General features: G+C 51.9%; 2 protein-coding genes across 2 annotated transcripts; both read left to right on the top strand.

Annotated features, from left to right (window-relative positions):
- The first annotated feature begins 340 nt into the window (after window positions 1-340).
- On the top strand, window positions 341-7,859 carry KRT36 (keratin 36). Its single transcript, XM_038753410.1, has 8 exons — window positions 341-401; window positions 4,135-4,708; window positions 5,017-5,099; window positions 5,867-6,023; window positions 6,133-6,294; window positions 6,437-6,562; window positions 6,649-6,869; window positions 7,545-7,859. The coding sequence occupies exons 2-8, from the start codon at window positions 4,283-4,285 to the stop codon at window positions 7,696-7,698; spliced, it is 1,329 nt and encodes a 442-aa protein (XP_038609338.1). The 5' UTR covers window positions 341-401; window positions 4,135-4,282; the 3' UTR covers window positions 7,699-7,859.
- A 9,808-nt stretch (window positions 7,860-17,667) lies between these two features.
- LOC119934699 (keratin, type I cuticular Ha2-like) lies at window positions 17,668-20,096 on the top strand. Its single transcript, XM_038754253.1, has 7 exons — window positions 17,668-18,129; window positions 18,410-18,492; window positions 18,641-18,797; window positions 18,897-19,058; window positions 19,151-19,276; window positions 19,404-19,624; window positions 20,003-20,096. Exons 1-7 carry the CDS (start codon window positions 17,668-17,670, stop codon window positions 20,094-20,096), a joined length of 1,305 nt encoding a protein of 434 aa, XP_038610181.1.
- Window positions 20,097-20,673: the final 577 nt, after the last annotated feature.

The following is a 20,673-nucleotide window of genomic DNA, read 5'->3' as shown; positions in this document are numbered from 1 at the left end:
AGGCTCTTCATCCTGCCTGAGTTCGGACTTTCCGCCCTGTCCAGCTCCCGGCTCCCGGTTCCCGGCTCTCCACCGTCCTTGGTTCTGTTCTCCCAGCTCTCCGCTATGCCTAATTCCCGGTTCCTGGCTCTCCCTCCTGCCTGAATCTGGGTTCCCGGCTCTCTGCTCTCCCCAGTTACCGACTCCCGGCTCTCCATCCTGCCTGAGTCCAGACTCTAAGCCCTGTCCAGCTCCGGCTCCCAGTTCCCGGCTCCCCTCCCTGCCCTGCTCCCGGCTCCCGGCTCTTCCCGCGGAGCCCCAAGCCCAGCTGCGTCGGGAAAGGTCCCTTGCTCCAGCACAGAGCTCCGGGTCCGTGAAGCTTCTCTCGCCCCGCAGGGTCTCTGCTGCCAGGAACCAGGCAGGTGAGATCTCCCCACCTCCATCCCCTGTCCTGCGCTGCCTTTCTACCCGGCTGCTGGGCGTGGGAGGGTCGGTCCTGGGAGCCCTCCGCCCACCCGGGGGCTAGGTGTGCCTCCCCCAGCCCGCTTTCCACGAAGGACGTCAGCGAGAAGCTAGTTAAACTCTGTAAAAGGCAGGTAAACTGCCGGAGACGCACATAAACGCGCCCGAAACCCGCCCGACGAGCCCGCTCTGAGGGTGGGAACCAGCCGGTAGAGCTTGAACAAGGCCTTCCCAGTTCCTCATTCATCCATTCATTGATCCATCCATTCATTCATTCGTATTTATTGAGCGCTTACTGTGTGCTAAGCGTTTGGGAAGTACAATTCGGTTGTCGGGCCCTCGCCCCTCCCCAGTACGCACCACCACCACCAAGGTCCCACCGTGGCACTGTCTCCATATCTACATCAGTCCCCATCTCCCACCCCTAGCGTGGCTCAGTGGAAAGAGCCCGGGTTTGGGAGTCCGAGGTCATGGGTTCGAATCTCAGCTCTGCCAATTGTCAGCTGTGTGACATTGGGCAAGTCACTTAACTTCTCTGTGCCTCAGTTACCTCATCTGGAAAATGGGGATTAAGACAGTGAGCCCCCCGTGGGACAACCTGAACACCTTGTAACCTTCCCAGTGCTTAGAACAGTGCTTTGCACATAGTAAGTGCTTCATAAATGCCATTATTATTATTATTATTATTTACACCGTCCCCTCTCACCCCCAAAACAGCCCCTCGTCCCCCTAAATCCTCCAGATCTCAGTTTACCCCCTCCTCAAAATCTCCTGGAAGCCACTTCCTCCAGTGGGCCTCCACCTCCCAGACCTGGGAGGGGCTGGGTTCTAATGTCATTTACCTGCTGTATGATCTTGGGCAAGTTACTTAACTTCTCTGTTCCTCAGTTCCTTTATCTGCAAAATGGGGATTCAATACCTGTTCTCCCTCCTTCTTAGACTGTGAGCCTCATGAGGGACCTGATTATCTTGTATCTGTCCTGCGCTTAATACAGTGCTTGGCACAGAGTAAGTGCTTAACAAATCCACTATTATTAGTCCCTGCTCTGCCATTTGCCTGTTGTATGAACTGGGACAAGTCACTTAACTTCTCTGTGCCTGTTTCCTCATCTATAAATCTGTGCCTCAGTTTCCTCATCTACATAATGGAGATTCAATAACTGTTCTTCCTCCTATTTACACTGTGAGCCTTATATAGTACAAGGACTGAATCTAAGCTGCTTATATTGTATCTATACCAGCACTTAGTACAATGCTTGGCACATCTTATCGTCTTCATAAATACCACAATAATTCGAATTATTCTTATTATTGGTGTGCGGATCCTATCAGCCACCCTCAGTACTTGTGATTATTCTGAGATACATACGCACTTCATTTTCCATTTATTTATCAATCTATCCATTTTGTCATACTATAAATTCCAATGTTGCTTTTTTTCCTCTTTCAACTATTTGCATATAATTTGTCAGTCTTCCCTATTGGGTGGTAAATTCCTTTCATCATTTAGTACGTTCATTCATTCAATCGTATTTATCGAGGACTTACTGTGTGCAGAGCACTATACTAAACACTTCGGAAAATACTCTACACACATATGGTGCTCAATAGATACTATTGGATATCATATATTTCTACATGTCAAATCATTTATAGTCCCTCTAGTTACCACGGTTGTCTCTATTTTTCCTCCTGTTCCAATTGGATGCATAAGATCTGTGTCAGCTTGTCTCGCCCATTAAATGCCCACAACCTTGGCATTATCCTTGACTCATCTCTCTCATTCAACCTGCATAGTTTGACACCAAATCCCTTCAGGTCCGCCTTCATAACATTTCTAGAACGTCACCTCCTCTTCAGCCAAATGGCCACCCAGCCGATTCAAGCTCATATTATATCTCTGACCACTGCATCAAGGTCTTTGCTAACCTTTCTGCCTCCTGTTTCTCCCCTTTCCAGTCCCATACTTCACTCTGCTTCCTGGATCATTTTCTTAAAAAAAGTTCAGTCCCCAGCTCCTCAATCCTCAGAAACCTCCAAGGACTTCCCATTCATCTCCACATCAAACATGAATTTCTTACCATCACTTTTAAGGCACTCAACCAGCTCTCCCCCTTCTACTTAACCGTGCTTTTCTCAGACTACAAACCCAATTGCATATTTCACTTTCCTAATGCCAGCCTATTCACTCTACCTCAAACTCACCTGTCCTGCCACTGGCCATCTTCCCTCTGGCTTAGAACTCACTCCCCTCTCATATCTGACGGACCACTTCTCTCCCCACCTTCAAAGCCCTAGCTAAAAATCACACCTCCTCCAATATGACCTTCCCTTCTGCATTGCCTATATACTTGCATCTCTTCCCCTTTAGCACTTGTTATTCACCCCATCCCCAGCCCTACATTTATGTATATGTCCCTATACACTCCAATTTCCCGTTAGTAATTCATTTTAATATCTGTCCTCTTCTAGACTATAATCTCCTTGTGGGAAGGGAACATGTTTATCAGCTCTACTGTATTGTTCTTTCCCAAGTACTAGCTAGTATGGTGCTCAGCACACAGTAAGTACTCAATAAATACCACTGATGGACTGATTATATTGTAAACTTCTTGAGGGCAGGGATTAGGTCTTCCACTTTTATTGTATGTTCCTAAATGCCATTATGGCACTCTTCTCCCAGCAGACATATGCTCGGCATGAAGTACAGTGCCCTGTACCTGAAACAGCACTCTGCACATAGTAGGTACCCAGGAGAGCACTCTACACACAACTGGCACATAGTGCAGCAACTCTGCACACAGAATGCATCAAGTAGAGCACTGTTGCATGCAGAAAGTATCCAGTGGAATATCCTGCACACATACAATTCAGGGCGATCATATAATAAAGGCACCCAGTACAGCACTCCACCTACAAAAAGCAGCTAATGCATTACTATGCTCACAGCGGATGCCCAATAAATTTGATGAAGATGAGGGTGAGAATGAAGATACTAATAATGATAACTGTGGCATTTGTTAAGTGCTTACTTTGTGCCAAGCACTGTACTAAGCACTGGAGTAGATAAAAGGTAGTTGGGTTGGACACAGTCCCTGCCCCATATAGGACTCACAGTCTTAAATGAGGTAACTAATAATAATTGTGATACTTGCTAAGTACTTACTATGTGCCAGGCAATGTACTAAGCACTTGGGTGGATAAAAGCAAATCAGGTAGGACAAAGACCCTATCTCACATGGGGCTCACAGTCTCAAACCCCATTTTACAGTTGAGGGAACTGAGGCACAAAAAAGTTAAGCAACATGCCCAAAGTCACACAGCAGACAAGTGGCAGAGCCACGATTAGAATCCAGGTCCTCCTGTCTCCCAAGCCCCTGCTCTATCCAAGAGGCCATGCTGCTTCTCAGGGCTGAAGAGGAGGATGATGGCACTCAGGCCTCAGCTATTGGTGCACAGTGGAGGCCAGGAAAGAGGACAGCCCTTGGGCTGAGCCGGGGGGGCAGGAGGCAACTGGAATCAGCCTCACCCCTAATGGCCATGACATAAGGCTGCTTTGAAGGGGCAATAAAAGTCTGGTTCTGCGGGAACTGACAACAGCAGAGTCCTGAGTTGGCACACCAAATCCCAAGGTTTTATGGGGCGAGGATACGTGGAGAGGTGAAATAACATTCTCATGCGATTGTCTTACAGTCATGGGCTCGGCCTTTCCCAGAAGAAGCCAAGATTGCAGGCCCACACCCCCTGAGAACGAATATAAACTCGGGAGAGTAACAGAGGGAGAAGACAGATTTGGGTTTCCTTGCTCAGCCGTGCACCTCTCCACTTGAACGCTGACACTATGGCTGCCCAGTTCTGCTCTACCCGCTTCTCCACCTGCTCCTCCAAGGGGCTTTCTCGCCCCTCTTCGGCCCGCTCTGGTGGCTCCTGCCGGGGCCCAGGGTTCTCCTACAGCGGGCTGGTGGCCTCCTCAGGCCGTCTGGGCAGCTGCCTGCCTGGATCTTATCTATCGGGCTCCTGCCACTACCCCTCGGCTTTTACGGGCAGTACTGGCTGGTCCTATGAAGGCTCCTTCAATGGCAGTGAGAAGGAGACCATGCAGTTTCTGAATGACCGCCTGGCCAACTACTTGGAGCAGGTGCGCCAGTTGGAGCAGGAAAATGCCGAGCTGGAGGCCAAGATCCGTCAGTGGGGTGAGGCCCAGATCCCTTATGCTTGCCCTGACTACCAGTCTTACTTTCGGACCATCGAGGAGCTGCAGCAGAAGGTAACGTTATGGGGCGGGCATGCCTTTCTTCCCCTTCTCTCTTTCTGGATGCTTCAGGACAGGATCATGTCCCAGTGGGGTTACCTTTGGGGACAGATGTACCTTGAGATCTGCAGTGGCCTGTACAACATTTTGTGGGAGGGAACTGCGGGTTAGTGATGTGCAAGAGTGAGCAAACCAGGCGTCTGCGCTACCGTGGACGGCCTCAGAGCAGAGAGGGGATGGTTTTTGGAGCACCCCTGTCTTGGCCCAACCACTTTCCAGTCTTCTTCCCTCAACCCCATTCATCGGGATCCCTGTCTTGCCAGATCCTGCTGACCAAGGCAGACAACGCCCGGCTGGTTCTGCAGATTGACAATGCTAAGCTGGCTGCTGATGACTTCCGCACCAAGTAAGTTGGACCGGCTGGATCTCGGCCTGCCTCTGCCTGAATACTCAGTCAGATTGGGCCTCTGCTCCATCTTGGAGGGGCAGGAAGCAGAAACGATTTCTCAGGAGCACTGGGCAAAGAGCTGACCCTAGTGGAAATTGTAAGAGGTCAAGTGGCAGCACCACAGACCACTCCATGGTTGATTGGCCTGTGCTGAGTCAATGGGGAGAGTTAGGGGTGTTGGTTGGCTCATGCTTGGCCACTGGAGGGAAAGTCAGGGGTGGAGAAGAGTTGGATGATTTGTGTTGGGTCACTGGGACCAGAGTCATAGAGAGAGTTAGGGGTGTGGGATGGTCTCTGCTTCACTGGAGTGGGAGTAAGAGATGGCTGTGGGGAGGGTAGAGGCATGAGTGGGGGGTCACTAGAAGGAGAGTTAGGGATGGGAAAGGAGAGCTGGTTAGTCACTGCTGAGAGATGACCAGAGAAGGAAGAATTAGGGGTGTTATGGCCCATCCCTAATTATGAGATGGATATCAGGGAGGAAGACAAGCACACGATTCCATCAAGTGCTTCAATAATCCTGTCTGAGGCAGAGTTCTGGGCTGGACAGCTTAGAAGCTGATGGGAAGGATTGGGATGTCACTCCTGCTTTTATGTGTGAACTGGCTGATTACCCCTTGAGAAGTTTCAAAATTCCACTATTACTGGATCCAAAACCACGAAGAAGGAAATTCCTCTGCCTTGCAGCTCCTCTGCTTACTCCTTTGGTCCTGTACCCCCACTCACAGGTACGAGACGGAGCTGACTCTCCGCCAGCTGGTGGAGGCCGACATCAATGGTCTGCGCCGCATTCTGGACGAACTGACTCTGTGTAAGGCCGACCTGGAGGCCCAGGTGGAGTCGCTGAAGGAGGAGCTGCTCTGTCTGAAGAAGAACCACGAGGAGGTGCGAGTCGGCCTGTAGCACCCTGGAAGTGGGTGGGGAAGCCCAGAAATTGAGGCGGGAGGGGTCTGTCAGGGTTTTGGCCCAAGGGTGAACGTCTCTTGGCCCCCAGGAGGTGAATGCACTGCGCAGCCAGCTCGGAGACCGGCTCAACATAGAGGTGGACGCAGCCCCACCCGTGGACCTGAACCGGGTTCTGGAAGAGATGCGGGCCCAGTACGAGGCACTGGTGGAGAACAATCGGAGAGATGTGGAGAGCTGGTTTACCACTCAGGTGGGAATGGAAGGTAGTCCGGGGGGCAACTGTTTTAGGGGACTTTGAAGGGGGGAAAATCACCATCTTGTGACTGATTCTACGCATGTGTGTATCTGTGTCTGTGTGTGGCTGTGCATACGTGGGGCTGTGTACGTTGCAGACAGAGGAGTTGAACCAGCAGGTGGTGACCAGCTCAGAGCAGCTGCAGTGCTGTCAGTCGGAGATCATCGAGCTGAGACGCACTGTCAATGCGCTGGAGATTGAGCTGCAGGCACAGCACAGCATGGTACGTGTCCTCGCCCAGCCCTGAGCCTCTGCAAGGCTTCAGTCTTCACCCTCATTCTGAGCTGTTTTCTCCCCAACCCTCTATAGAGAAACTCCTTGGAGTCCACATTGGCCGAGACCGAGGGCCGCTATGCCTCCCAGCTGGCCCAGATGCAGGGCCTGATCAGCAACGTGGAGGCCCAGCTGGCCGAGATCCGCTGTGACCTGGAGCGGCAGAACCAGGAGTACCAGGTGCTGCTGGACGTCAAGGCCCGGCTGGAGGGGGAGATTGCCACCTACCGCCGCCTCCTGGAGGGCGAGGACTGCAAGTAAGTGTGGTCAGGGCCCACCGGGAATTCGGGGCTCCTGAGGAAGGGGACTGGCACCTGGGAAACCCTCTTCATCCTCATCTAATCAATACTGGGCAACAGAAGATGACCTCGGGGAGTTTGTCTAAATGAATGGAGCGAGCCCGAATAACCTCTGGGCATCTTTGATTAAAAAAAAAAATGTTCGTCAGTGTCCAGGCTCCCCACAAGTTCTCCCCCTTCAATCTCTTTGCTCTTTTCTCCCCTTCCTTCAAAATTCATCTAGTTTTGACTTTCCCATCTCAACCCCCTCACTCACGCTCCCCCTTCACCACAGCCCATGCCACCAAATCTCCAGACCACAGCTCTCCTTCTCATTAAAGCCCTTCTCCACAAGCTAATCTCCTCCAGGAGGCCTTCCCTGACTGGGCCCCACCTTCCTGAAGAGGTCACCCTCCTGCCCTCTCGACACTCCCGGGTATTTCAGGTTATTCAGTTACCGTAGCTGCTATTGGTTGTATCCAGACTCTTTTTATCACTTTCATTATATGTGTACTCTCTGTACCTGTCCGTCTCCTCCACTGGACTGTATGCTCCTCGAGGGCAGGGATGGCATCAATTTTTAGGATCCATTCTGGAGTTTCCCTCCTGGCTGCCGGGCTAAGTCTTTCTCCATGCTTACCCTTGTTTCTGCAGGCTCCCTCCCCACCCGTGCACACCGGTCCCTACCATCCGTACATCCTGCACACCTGCTTCCCAAGTGAGCACTCAGATCCACACCATTACAGAGGAGATCAGAGATGGGAAAGTTATCTCCTCCCGCAAGCTCCTCCAGCACCGCCCCATGTGAACACACTGAGGACGTCCACTGGGGCCGGCCCCTCCGGAGGGACCTGCCTCTTCCCCTCTGTAGTGACCCCCACTTCCCGCGGGTCTCGTGTTTCCTGCCCGTGCTGTAATGGCCTTGTCTCTGCTGGGCCTCTGTGCTGGCAGATGTGTTTGGCTACTGCTTTGGTGTCTCTGAAAACAAGAGAAAGTTCTTTGGCAAATCCCGAATAAACCCAATTCTGTTTGCAAAGCAAATCAGTTCCACTGTGTTCGTCACTTCCCCCCATTCTGCCGGACTGGGGAGGGGTTTGCCACAAAGAGGCACTTCCCTTCCCTGCACAGAGGACTGTGCTGAACACCTACTCTGTACAGAATTCTGGAGCAGGCTCCTACTGTGTTCAGGGTGCTGTATTGGGTGGTCAATGGGCAGGCACTGTCCTGGGTATGGGGGACAATAATAATGATGGCATTTGTTAAGCGCTTACTATGTGCAAAGTACTGTTCTAAGCGCTGGGGAGGTTACAAGGTGATCAGGTTGTCCCAGTCTTAATCCCCATTTTACAGTTGAGGGAATTGAGGCACAGAGAAGTTGTGACTTGCCCATAGTCATAAAAATATCTGCAAGAGTAATCAAAACAAACACATGAATATACAACTAAATATATATATATATACACACACATATATATATACATATATATGCATACACACACACACACACACACACACACACTGAGGATGAAGGACATAAGTGTAAGAATTGGCTGATGAATTAAATGATGAAATCCTAGGAATTAATCAGGGAAGACACACTGGAAGAGGAAGCCTTTCTGGAGGGCTTTGGATATGGGGAGGGCTGTTGTCTGTCTGATGTGCGCAGGAGAGGGAGGGAGTTCCAAGCTGGGGGACCAGCATGAATGAAAGGACGGAAGGTGGGAGAGTCAAGAGAGAAGTACGGTTGGAAGGTTGGCTTGGGAGGAATAAAGAGAGTCAGTTGAGGAGTAGGGGGTGAAGTGAGCAGATATATAAGATGGATAATTGGGTGGAGAGCCTTGAAGCCAACTGGTTTTTGCAGAAGGACACTGGAAGTCTGTGGAGGGTTTTAAGGAGTGGCGGGCAAAGTTTCACGAAAGTGATCCATGCAGTAGCATGGAATGTAGGCTGAGGTGGGGAGGGAGTGGCCTAGTGAAAGAAGCATGGGACTGCCAGTCAGCAGACCTGGGTTCTAGTCTCAGCTCTGCCACATGCTTACTGTGTGACCTAGGACAAGTCACTTAACCTCTCTGTGCCTCAGTCTCCTCATTAGTAAAGTGGGGATAAAGTACTTGTCTTCTATGCAGACTGTAAGGTGGTAGTTCCAATTTGATGATCTTGTAGCATTCCACTAGACTGTAAACTCCTTGAGGACAGGGATCACACATACTAACTCTGTTGTATAGTACTCTCAAAGTACTTAGTACAGTGCTCTGCAAACAGTAAGCACTCAAATATCATAGAATGATTGATCATTCTTGGATCTGCGACTTTTAGACATTTGATATTTGCCCCATCCTCAATCCCACGGCTTACTGTCTATTTCTCCCTCTAGACTGAAATCTCTTTTTTATGGCATTTAATAAGTGCTTACTATGTGCAAAGCACTGTTCTAAGCACTGGGGAGGTTACAAGGTGATCAGGTTGTCCCTTGGGGAGTTTATAGTCTTAATCCCCATTTTACAGATGAGGTAGCTGAGGCACAGATAAGTGACTTGCCCAAAGTCACACAGCTGACAATTGGCAGAGTTGGGGTTTGAACCCATGACCTCTGACTCCAAAGTCCGTGTTCTTTCCACTGAGCCACTCGTTGTGGTTAGGGAACATATCTGCCAACTCTGTTGTATTGTACTCTACTGAGGACTTAGTATAATGCTCTACTCAGAGTAAACACTAGAAAAATACCATTGATGACAAAGATGATTGACACCAACCCCAGACCAACCAACCCATGGAATAGTGGATAGGGTTTGGAAGTCAGAGGTCATGGGTTCTAATTCCGACTCTGTCAATTGTCTGCTCTGTGGCTTTGGGCGAGTCATCTAAATTCTCTGTGCCTCAGTTACCTCATCTGTAAAATGGAGATTAAAACTGTGAGCCCCGTGTGGGATAGGGACTGTATCCAACCCAATTTGCATGTATCAACCCCAGCTCTTAGTACAGGGCCTGGCACATAATAAGTGTTTAACAAATACTATAATAATAATTTTACACAGAATGCACGTAATAAATGCCCTTATGATTACAGAGGCAAGGAGACCAGAAAAAAGACTAATACAAGAGTCTAGACATAGTATGACTAGTCCTTGCGCCAGATTCTGAGACTCCTTCTTGAGAGAATGGGTGTCTGTGGCTGAGCTGGGAGGTTCTCTGTCCTGTTGCATTTCCCCACATCCGGTGGGGCAAAGCAGGGATTCGAATGAGCCTGGAAAAGTTCAATTTCTTCCACCCACCTACACTAGTAGGAGAGAAGACTTTGTGAACACTTGGATAACATCCAAGAGCATGAATGTCTTTGAGAGAGAACCTCTTGCACACTTTGTACAGTGCTCTGCACACAGTAAGCACTCAATAAATATGATTGAATGAATGAATGAAAATAGTTGTGCACTTTTTCTGGCCGTTTGAGTGAGCGCTGCTCAGACTCCACCGGTTGTGAGGGGAAAGGTATGTCCGACCACCAGCATGACATGTGCATGAGTTGTTTTTGCAGTAGTGGTGATAGTTTGTGCTGAGTCTTCCACACTCTCTTGCCCCATCCCCTCAGGTCCTCAGGTCCAAGTGTCCCGCAGAGCAAGAGAATCGATAGGAGGAAACTGGAAGATGCAACATGAATCTGGATGCAGGCATAATCAGGCATATGCTTCTGCTTCTCTGGAAAACTCTTCCAACTCAACAGATCCTGAGCATAATCCAAAGTCCTAAACCCTAACATTTGAAAACTATTTTATGTGGATAATTGCGCCCTAAAGGCACACACCCAAGAAATCATGCAAATAATCATAAACCACTTTGCAGAGTCATTCTCTGCAACTCAGTAAGGGCTGATAATAAGTCTGAGGAAAACTGAAGGAATGTATCCACCTGCAGGAGGGAAATCTACATGTACTGGCAACATAGCTAAACTCTGTCACAGAATTCAGCTACCTAGGAAGCACACTGACCAATGATGCAATGTTAGATGAGGAAGTAGAAAATTGAATCAGGAAGGCCAGCATATCCTTTGGGAGATTGTCAACAGAAAGTAGTGGTAGCACAGTACTAGGCTTCAGGCCAAACTAAAGGTCTACAGAGCTGTAGTACTGTCTAACCTGTTCTATGACTGTGAGACTTCAACTTCCCAGAAATGCTCCCTCTTACTTCTTGAGCAGTTTCATCAATATCACTCACAAGCTATTCTTTTCCCAGTTTCAGTAATTATAAATCATTTTTGTCTGTCTCCTCTGTTAAATCACAATCAATCAATGATACTCACTGAGCACTTTGTACAAAGCTCCTTGCTACATTTTCCCAAGTACCTAGTCCTTAGTAGACCCTCAAATACCATTGATAATTTAGTTAAGTCAGGAAGATAAGTGATGAAGTCTTGGAAAAAAGTCAGCCTCCTAACACTTAAGTGCTACTCACCTCAATACAGTTGTGCTGGGTGGAACATATGAAGAGTATGGAAGACAACCAAAAGCTGCTGCATTGTGAGCTGTAATTAGAAAACAGAAAGTAAGCAGGACTGAGAAAGCACTTTATCTTCTCCAAGACACCTTTCCTGACTAAGCCCTTCCTTCCTCTTCTCCCACTCTCTTCTGTATCGCCCTGACTTGCTCCTTATATTCATACCCTCTCTCAGTCCCACAACATTTATGTGCATATCTGTAATTTATTTACTTATAATAATGTCTGTCTCCCCCTCTAGATTGTAAACTCATTGTGGGCAGGGAATGTGTCTGTTTATTGTTCATTCATTCAATCATATTTATTAAGCATTTACTTTGTGCAGGGCACTGTTCTAAGCATTTGGGAAAGTACAATACAAAAATCAAGAGTGACACTCCCTGCCCACAATGAGCTCACAGTTTAGAGGGGGAAGACAGACATCAATACAAATAAACAGACATCAGTACAAATAAACAGACATCACTGCAAATAAATAAAATTACAGATATATACATCAGTGCTGTGGGGCCGGGAGAGGAGGGAAGAGGAAAGGGAGCAAATCAGGGTGAAGCAGAAGGGAGTGGGAGATGAGGAAAAGTGGGGCTTAGTCTGGGAAGGCCTCTTGGAGGAGATATGCCTTCAGTAAGGCTTTGAAGGTGGGGAGTGTAATTGGTGGATTGTTATATTGTACTCTCTCCCAAGCACTTAGTGCAATGCTCTACACACAGTAAGTGCTCAATTAACACGATTGAATGAATTGAATGAATTTAAGGATTTAGTAAACACAAACCTTAGAGGATGCTGCACCTAGTCTTAAACCAGGAGAAACAGTGGCAGGCAGGCCAGTGGGGCTGTGAACAGAGGCTCCTGAGACCAGGAGACAAAGGCTAATACAGTGGCAGGCGCAAACACCACGACACCTTAGAGGACAATCTATGTATGTGCCTGGGGATGGATGGGATTATGTGTTTTGCATTTGTGTTATGTGTTTTGGGAGTCCCAGAGGACTCCCCTCCTCAAAAATCTCCAGTGTCTGCCTGTAAGCTATGCATCAAGCAAAAACTCCTCACTCTCGGCTTCAAGGCTCGCCATCCCCTCACCCCCTCCTACCTCACCTCCCTTCTTTCCTTCTACAGCCCAGCCCACACTCTCCGCTCCTCTGCCGCTAACCTCCTCACTGTGCCTCGTTCTCACCTGTCCCGCCATCGACCCCCAACGCACATCTTCCCCCTGGCCTGGAATGTCCTCCCTCCACACATCCTCCAAGCTAGCTCCCTTCCTCCCTTCAAAGCCCTACTCACCTCCTTCAAGAGGCCTTCCCAGACTGAGCCCCCTTTTTCCTCTCCTCCTCCCCATCCCTCCTGCCCTACCTCCTTCCCCTCCCCACAGCACCTGTATATATGTTTGTACGGATTTATTACTCTATTTATTTTACTTGTACATATATACTATTCTATTTATTTTGTTAATGATGTGCATTTAGCTTTAATTCCATTTGTTCTGATGACTTGACACCTGTCCATGTGTTTTTGTTTTGTTGTCTGTCTCCCCCTTCTAGACTGTGAGCCCACTGTTGGGTAGGGACTGTCTCTATATGTTGCCAACTTGTACTTCCCAAGTGCTTAGTACAGTGCTCTGCATACAGTAAGTGCTTAATAAATACGATTGAATAAATGAATGAATGAGAAGTGCCCCTGCCACAGCACTTCTCCGAACACAGAGTTTGGAGTGTCAGTTTGAGATGACCTAAGTGGAACAGATCCAGCAGCCTCTTTCTGGGAGAAGTAGCCGGAGGAGCAGGGTTCTAATCCCAACTCTGCCACCTATCTGTTATGTAATCCTGCATGAATCACTTAACTTTTCTGTGCCTCTGTTTCCTCATTTGTAAATTGTTCTTCCTCCTACTTAGACTCTGAGCCCTGTGTGGGACAGGGACTGCGTCTGACATGATTAACCTGTATCTACAGTGCTTGGCACATAGTAAGTGCTTAACAAATGCCAAAATTACTATTTTTCGGTTGGACCTGTCCGACCTGAATCTGGACTCCTCTGGCCCCTACTCCTGGGTACAAATTCCAGGAGAGGGGGAGGATGAGAGGAGAGAGAGAAAAGGGAGGGAGAAGGAGCCTGGAGGGGGATTCCTCCTCCCTCTTACTTAAGCTTTGAGCCCCATCTGGGACAGGGACTGTGTCCAACCTGATTAACTTGTATCTACCCAACACTTAAAACTGTGCTTGACATATAAGTGCTTGACAAATACCATAATAAAAAATAAAACAACAACAATAAAACCCCAGGGCTTCCACACTGCTCAATGTGAGCAAGGGTCAGGGACTCGGAGGACCTGAGTTCCAATCCCAGTTTTGCCACATACCTGCTGTGTGATCTGGGGTGAGTCACCTAATTTCTCAGTTCCTCAGTTTCCTCATCTGTAGAAAGGGGATTTAATACCTTTTCTCCCTCTTACTTTGACTGTGAGCCTCACGTGGGACCTGATGATCTTTTATCTACCCCAGAGCTTAGAACAGTGTCTGGCACATATTAAGCATTTGACAAATACTACAATTATTATTTTTATCCTCACAACCAAAAGTCTCCCAGCTGTGGGGGTCCTGTTCCCTCCCAGAGATGACATGGTGGCTGCTCCCCGACCAGGGGAAGAACCAGTCGCATCTGTTTCCAGCGTCCTGGGGGAAAAGTCCTCATAGCTTGCTGGCAGCTCTCACACCCCCTAACAAGCCAGCCCCGGGCCCAAATCTATCCACGGACCCTTTGAAGAACAATCCTGGACCCTGCCCTCTGTTGTCTGGGTCGGAGCGCCAGTCTTGCCCAGGCAGCACCCTAGTCACAGCCAGTCTACGAGCCTGGGATGTTTCTGGGGCAGAGCCACTGCCGAATGGATGGTTGGGGAAGTGGGGGTTCTAAGCCCCCCCAGGAGAGTAGGGCTGGGTGCTCTGGCTCAGGGGGAAACTCAGGATTTTGTGCCACTCTGGGGCCAGGTGGGCTCTTTCCATCCACCTGACTGGGCTCAGGGCAGTTGCCCAATAGAGGCTTGGCCAGGTGGCCTGCCCATGGCTGTGCCCGCTGTCCACCTGCAGCTGGCTGCACCAAGCCCAGCCAAATGATGTCCTGCAGCAGCTGCCAAATGGGCCGCCTGGTTGGTCACCTAGAGCGGGAGCAGAAGCAGAGCAACACTGGGATGGAGGACCAGATCTGGGCCCAGGGTGAGCAGATTCTGTGCAGACCCCCTCCGCTGCCCAGTTTGCTGGGCTTTGAAGTGGGCATCATCTGGCTGTGGTTCAGACTGCTGCCCGCAAGGGGTGAGGACTCGGGGAGAGGCTCAGGGAGACAGACTGGCTCTCAGTTTTCAGGAGGGAGAGGGGTTGGGAGGGAGGCCAGGAGCCCCTCTGGCCTGGCAGATCACAGACCATGTCTCTCCCTTTGGGTTAAACTGGTGTTAGGTTTCACCTCTTCCCCGTGAGCTCAGCATGCAAGCCCTGATCCCAGGGGCCCTCAGCTTTCTCCTGTCCCCAGGGGCCCACCAGCCTGGGGGAGCCTGTCCCCCAAGGAGATCCACTAGGCTTGGCCTGAAATTTGTCTCCTAGGAGGCTCACTAGGCTAGGGCTGAAGTCTTTCCCCTAGGCCTCACCAGATTGGGGTGGAATCTGTTCCCCTGGGGGTCTGCCACGCCTGGGGGAGTATGTTCCCCAAGAAGGCCCACCAGGTCGAGGGGTGGGCAAGGGGGAGAGCCGTAGAGGGTCCACTAGGCTGAGGGGAGTCTGTCCCCAGAGGTAAGTGTTCCTATCCTGTCACAGCTCAGGCCAAGTGATCAACACAGCCTCAGCCTGGTCCTTTCTGCAGGCTACACATACACCCACAGGCTACACGTGTACGCCGCACACATACACAGCACATGCATACCTACACAAACAATCACAATCACCCACAAAGACCACACAGACATACATACAGACATACAGCCTAGACAATCCTTACACACACACACACACACACACACACACACACTACATACCCTCTCCAAACACGCCACTCAGACACAGAGCCTACAAGTCCTCACCATATAAGAACAGCATGGACACCCACACTCTACAAACACTCACCACAAGGACACTCACAGTTCACACCCACAGGATCACACACCCAACACACACAGCACACACACAGAATCACATACATACTTTGGTAGACAAACCCAAAGCGGACCGAGCTGTGTGGGGACCACAAGCAGCCGCAGAGCTGGCCGGGGAGGTGATGGCCACCACAGGGATGTCTCCCCGCTATTGTTAGACCCTGAGGGATGGGCAGTGTAGCTGCTCCCATTATTTCTGCCCCAGGCATAACTGCTCTGTCTTTGGGCCCTGCCACATGGGCACCCCAGAGCGGCCTTGCCGCTGCTACTATGCTGTTTTTCATCTGTCTGGTTTGGGCGGGCAGCTGTGGTGGGGCCCCAAACTTAGCACAGCTGGAAAACAGTACTGCCCAGTTAGGGGAGACCCCGTAGCCTCTCCCCTTCTGCTACTTGCTCTTGGTCAACTCCCTGCATTCAGTCAGTGGGGTCTCTGGGGATGGCAGCAATATGAACACTGAGAGGGTTGGGGCCAGAGGAGTCAGTCAGCTGCTTTGGTGAAGTCCCGATCAGGCTGCTGACCCTGGCATGGGCTGGACCTGTTGATGGCAGGGCCTTTCAACATTGCACAATTTCTGTTCTGCCATCTTTACCCAGTGATGGGCACACAATTCCCTCAGCACTGGGCACCCCCCTCCAACCCCACCCAGTGGGAGCCCCACTGAGAGTCATCTGTTTTCCCTGTTTTGGAGAGGGACAGACAGACTCAGTCTCCCATTTGGGAGGCATAGCTTGACTCCCTCCCCGCAAAGACAACCCAGTGACATTCTGGCTCCTCTGGCAGCCAGAAGGGCAGGGGCAGGGGGGTCTGGGCTGCCAATAGCCCCCACAGTGGGGTCAGATGAAGGGTGATGCTTCTCACCTGTGACCCGAAGCAGCATGGCTCTTGTGACCCGGTCTCTCTTGCCCCCTCTATACTCTCTCCCCTCACTCTGCTTCTGTTCATCTCTGCTGTGGTGGCCTCCCCTTCAACCTCGAGGCTGCATCCCCACCCATTACGCAAGGGTTCCCCCCTCCTCCTCCTTGCAGTGAGAGGGCACCCCAGCACCCTCTCCCCACCTGGTAAAGGCATTGGGGAAGCTGCCAGCTCTTTGATCCTTGTTTTCCAGAGTCCTGGCTTCTGTCATTAGCTACTCCCCCACTGCCTCCAGGCTCCCCTTTCTGCTATCCCGTGGGAGGCCAATGCCACACCCCCGCAGGAACTGGCTCATTCCCTGCGATCGCCTCTATTCCCAACTCATCTCCAACCAGATGAAGGGAGTCAGAGAGGCCAACTGTGCACCCAAGACCCCTCTACCAGCCCCAGTTTTCCAGTGGAAAACTTTCTTCCCCTTGTCTTGCTCACCAGCCCTAGTGAAAGAGATTACTCAGAGCCCTCAGTATAGGCCTGGCAGAGAGAGTGTGGATTGGCTGTGTATAGGCATTCACTCCGAGCCTGTGGCCCACTGGTGCTCAGATACTCTTCCTGAACCTAAATCTGCCCCCTAGATGGGCCAGAGCTCAGGTCTCACAGTTACAACCCTGAGGTTTGAGCGGGGTATTCTGGGACGCCCCTCCCCAGTTAGGTCCCCCAAACCTGCTGGAGGCCGTGGCTCGGTGAGAGGCTGTACTATATGCTCAGACCGCATCAATTTGCCCCCACCCCACGGGGAGAGTGCCCTATCTTGGCAGCTTCTTCACAGCCCAGAGATCTTAGCTCCTGAAGGGGGCTAGGCTTGGCAATGCTCCCAGCATCCTCTTTTCCAACCTGACAGTTCATCCACTTCCAGACCCTGAAACCGCATGCCACTCTTACCACGTCCTGTCAGGGTTCTGGGGGAAGGTACCAGGTCCCACCCCCTGACCCACCATGGGCCAAAGAGAGGAAGGGAACCTAGGGTCCCTCATTCTAGTCTCGCACCTCTGGCTCTTTGAAAAAGTCCGGAAACTCCCTCCCACTCTCCCCAGGTGGGAGAGGCCCGAGTAGGCCAAACCACCAACTAAATCGCTTTTACGAGGAAAGTGACTCTCCCCCCTCAAGTCTATAACCAGGTAATTAGCGGTTTCTGACGAGGCCAGGCATCGACCTACCAGCCCAGCATGTCTCCTCTCCCCCATCCTGCAGGCATATAAGGGGCTCACTGATACCTTCCAGTTGCAGGTATCGCTGGCACGGGCACCATGGCTTCCAGCTTCTGCACCTCCGCGGGTTCTGTTAAGGGTTGGGCTCGGGCACCCTCCGTCTGCTCTACCGGCGCCACTTACCGCCCGGAGACCTACCTGTCCCACTTCTGCCAACCACTGGGCTGCGTGTCCAGCCCCTGCAGGCCTGGAGGCTCCTTGCCCAAGTCCTTCCTAGCCACAACCTGCCACCCAGGTAGCCGCCTGCCGGGGTCATGTCCCCTGCCTTGCTCGGTTGGGGGGTCCAGCTGGTATTGCGATGCCAGCCTCCAGAGCAGCGAGAAGGAGACCATGCAGATGCTCAATGATCGTCTGGCCAACTACTTGGAGAAGGTGCGCCAGCTGGAGCGAGAGAACGCCGAGCTGGATACCAAGATCCGCGACTCCTGTCAGGCCCAAATGCCCACCATGGGCCCCGACTACCAGTCCTACTTCCGAACCATTGAGGAGTTGCAACAGAAGGTGCCAGCAGAGTGGGGGTTGGGGAGGGTAGAGGGAAAAATCCAGCCCAATCCGCCTCCCTCAAGATAGGGTCGGGGGGCAAGGGATGCCACTCCTCGACTCATGGGACCTTGTCTCGTCCCTGTCCAATGTGACCCTGTCTGGGGGAGACCGGATTCTTGGAGGTCCTGGGATTGGAATAACGGGGTCTCAAAAGGCCCAGGGAAACTTTCTGGGGTTGAGCGTAAGTGCTAAACAAACACCACAGTGATTATGGTTGCTCTCCTGCCCTTCACTACAGGTCCTGTGCACCAAGGCGGACAATGCCCGGCTGGTGGTGCAGATCGATAACGCCAAGCTGGCCGCGGATGACTTCCGCACCAAGTAAGGGATGGGGGCTGAGGGAACAGGGAGGGGGGCCTCCATGCTGGACACCCCAAGGAGGGCTGAAGGTGGCAAGGAAGCTAGGGGATGGCTGGAGGTTCTCAGCTCAAACCCAGGTCTCTCACCTGCTCGGCCTTCATGCCCACAGATACGAGACGGAACTGACCCTCCGCCAGCTGGTGGAGGCCGACATCAACGGTCTGCGCCGCATCCTGGATGAGCTGACCCTGTGCAAGGCTGACCTGGAGGCCCAGGTGGAGTCGCTGAAGGAGGAATTGCTCTGTCTGCGGAAGAACCATGAGGAGGTAGGTGCAAGTCATCCGGTAGCATCCCTGGGGGTGGGAGGAGAAGCCCGGGGGCTAGGCAGGGGTGAGGCCCGGGGGTGACTATCTCTTGGTCCCCAGGAGGTGAATGCGCTGCGCTGCCAGCTCGGAGACCGGCTCAACATAGAGGTGGACGTGGCCCCTCCTGTGGACCTGAACCGGATTCTGGAAGAGATGCGGGCCCAGTACGAGGGGCTGGTGGAGAACAATCGGAGAGATGTGGAGCAGTGGTTCAATACTCAGGTGGATGTCGGGGGCCACGTGGGGTCCTGATGGCAGAGCTGCTTGATCCTGACCTGCGTATGTGTGTGTATATGTATGTGTGTGTCCCCTAGATGGACGAGCTGAACCAGCAGGTGGTAACCAGCTCAGAGCAGCTGCAGTGCTGCCAGTCGGATATCATTGAGCTGAGACGCACCGTCAATGCACTGGAGATTGAGCTGCAGGCTCAGCACAGCATGGTGCGTGTCCCGGCCCAGTTCTGCTCCTGACCTTGAGCCTCACTTTCTCCCCATAGTGCATCTTCAGTCCCCAAGGCCTCAGACCCTGCCCTCATGCTGAGCTGTTTCCCCCCCAACTCCCCTATAGAGAAACTCCCTTGAGTCCACGCTGGCGGAGACCGAGGGCCGCTACGGCTCCCAGCTGGCCCAGATGCAAGGCCTGATTGGCAACGTGGAAGCGCAGCTGGCGGACATCCGGTGTGACCTGGAGCGGCAGAACCAGGAGTACCAGCTGCTGCTGGACGTCAAGGCCCGGTTGGAGGGGGAGATAACCACCTACCGCCGACTGCTGGAAAGCGAGGACTGCAAGTGAGTATGGCTGGTTGACCCTGGGCACTGTCTTTGGGGTCTCTGCAGGGGTGCCCTTCTTCCCTTCTCCCCAACCTGAGGCTCTCTCCCCGCGGTGCCCTTACAGTGAAAGGAGCACAGCATGCCCCGGCGTGTCTGGAGTTTTGCGCTTGTCTGTAGCACACAGTTAATAGATTCACTTTCACCCTTTCCCCCCTGTTCCCTTTCCCTTCTCCTCTGTGTGTGCTCCTATTCATCCGGACCTGGGTCTGTTTGTGTCTCTCTGTTGACCCCTCTCTTCCTCCCAGTGGGTCTCGGTCTCCTGGGCTTTTTCCCAAGAATGTAATGGGATGGCCATTATCTTCCCATTTAATCTGTCCCCTGTGGTTCCTCCTGCAGACTTCCCAGCCACCCGTGCACCACTCCCTGTGTGCCCTGCGGGCCCCGCCCGGTCTGTGCACCGTGTACCCCCTGCGGCCCCGGGCGATACTAAGCCCGGCTCCTGACAGAGGAGTCCGAGCCTGAGAAGAAGGGAAAGAGTTGAGATGAGGCAGGCCAGAGCCTGGTAGAGCTCCCAGCAAGGTCGCAAGCGGAGAAATAGTGGGCCCCGGCTCCACCCCACCGATACTACTCGCCAAGACCAGATTTCCCAATCCTCGCCTCTCAGTCGGTGCCTCCCCGCCGCCTCACTTCCCCCGCTTCCCCGACTCCACGTTTCCTGCTGCTTCAAGTGGGCAGAGGGGCCTGGGCTCCCTGGATCCTGCAAATAAAGGGAATATTCCCCAGTCCAGAAAATGCTATTCTTTCCCTCATTGCATGTCTCGCTGGGTTCCGGAGGGTGGGGAGGGTGCTGGGGGCCTGGGGGCAGGGTGGTTTGCCAGCCACCCTGTCCTTGAGTGACAAATGAGAGGGGTAAGGACTCCTGGTACTGAACCTTCAGGGGTGCTCCCATTCCTGGGGCCGTCACCCTCCCTTCAGGCCCCAAAACGGGTTTACTGAAGGGAAATAATCTCCCAGCCTGTGGGGTCCTGACAAGATACGACATGTCCATAGGGTAGAGAAGTAGGAGG

The sequence above is a fragment of the Tachyglossus aculeatus genome, chromosome 11 (genome assembly GCF_015852505.1).
Source record: "Tachyglossus aculeatus isolate mTacAcu1 chromosome 11, mTacAcu1.pri, whole genome shotgun sequence".
NCBI classification, from domain to species: domain Eukaryota; kingdom Metazoa; phylum Chordata; class Mammalia; order Monotremata; family Tachyglossidae; genus Tachyglossus; species Tachyglossus aculeatus.
Note: the sequence above shows the minus strand (reverse complement) of the source record. Positions and strands in the feature narration are given on the sequence as shown.

Coding starts and splice junctions, on each gene's coding strand:
- LOC119934699 (XM_038754253.1), top strand. CDS start 17,668: ATGGCTTCCAGCTTCTGCACCTCCGCGGGTTCTGTTAAGGGTTGGGCT. Junction 18,130..18,409: donor TTGAGGAGTTGCAACAGAAG/GTGCCAGCAGAG, acceptor CCTTCACTACAG/GTCCTGTGCACCAAGGCGGA. Junction 18,798..18,896: donor TGCGGAAGAACCATGAGGAG/GTAGGTGCAAGT, acceptor CTTGGTCCCCAG/GAGGTGAATGCGCTGCGCTG.
- KRT36 (XM_038753410.1), top strand. CDS start 4,283: ATGGCTGCCCAGTTCTGCTCTACCCGCTTCTCCACCTGCTCCTCCAAG. Junction 6,563..6,648: donor TGCAGGCACAGCACAGCATG/GTACGTGTCCTC, acceptor AACCCTCTATAG/AGAAACTCCTTGGAGTCCAC. Junction 6,870..7,544: donor CTGGAGGGCGAGGACTGCAA/GTAAGTGTGGTC, acceptor TTGTTTCTGCAG/GCTCCCTCCCCACCCGTGCA.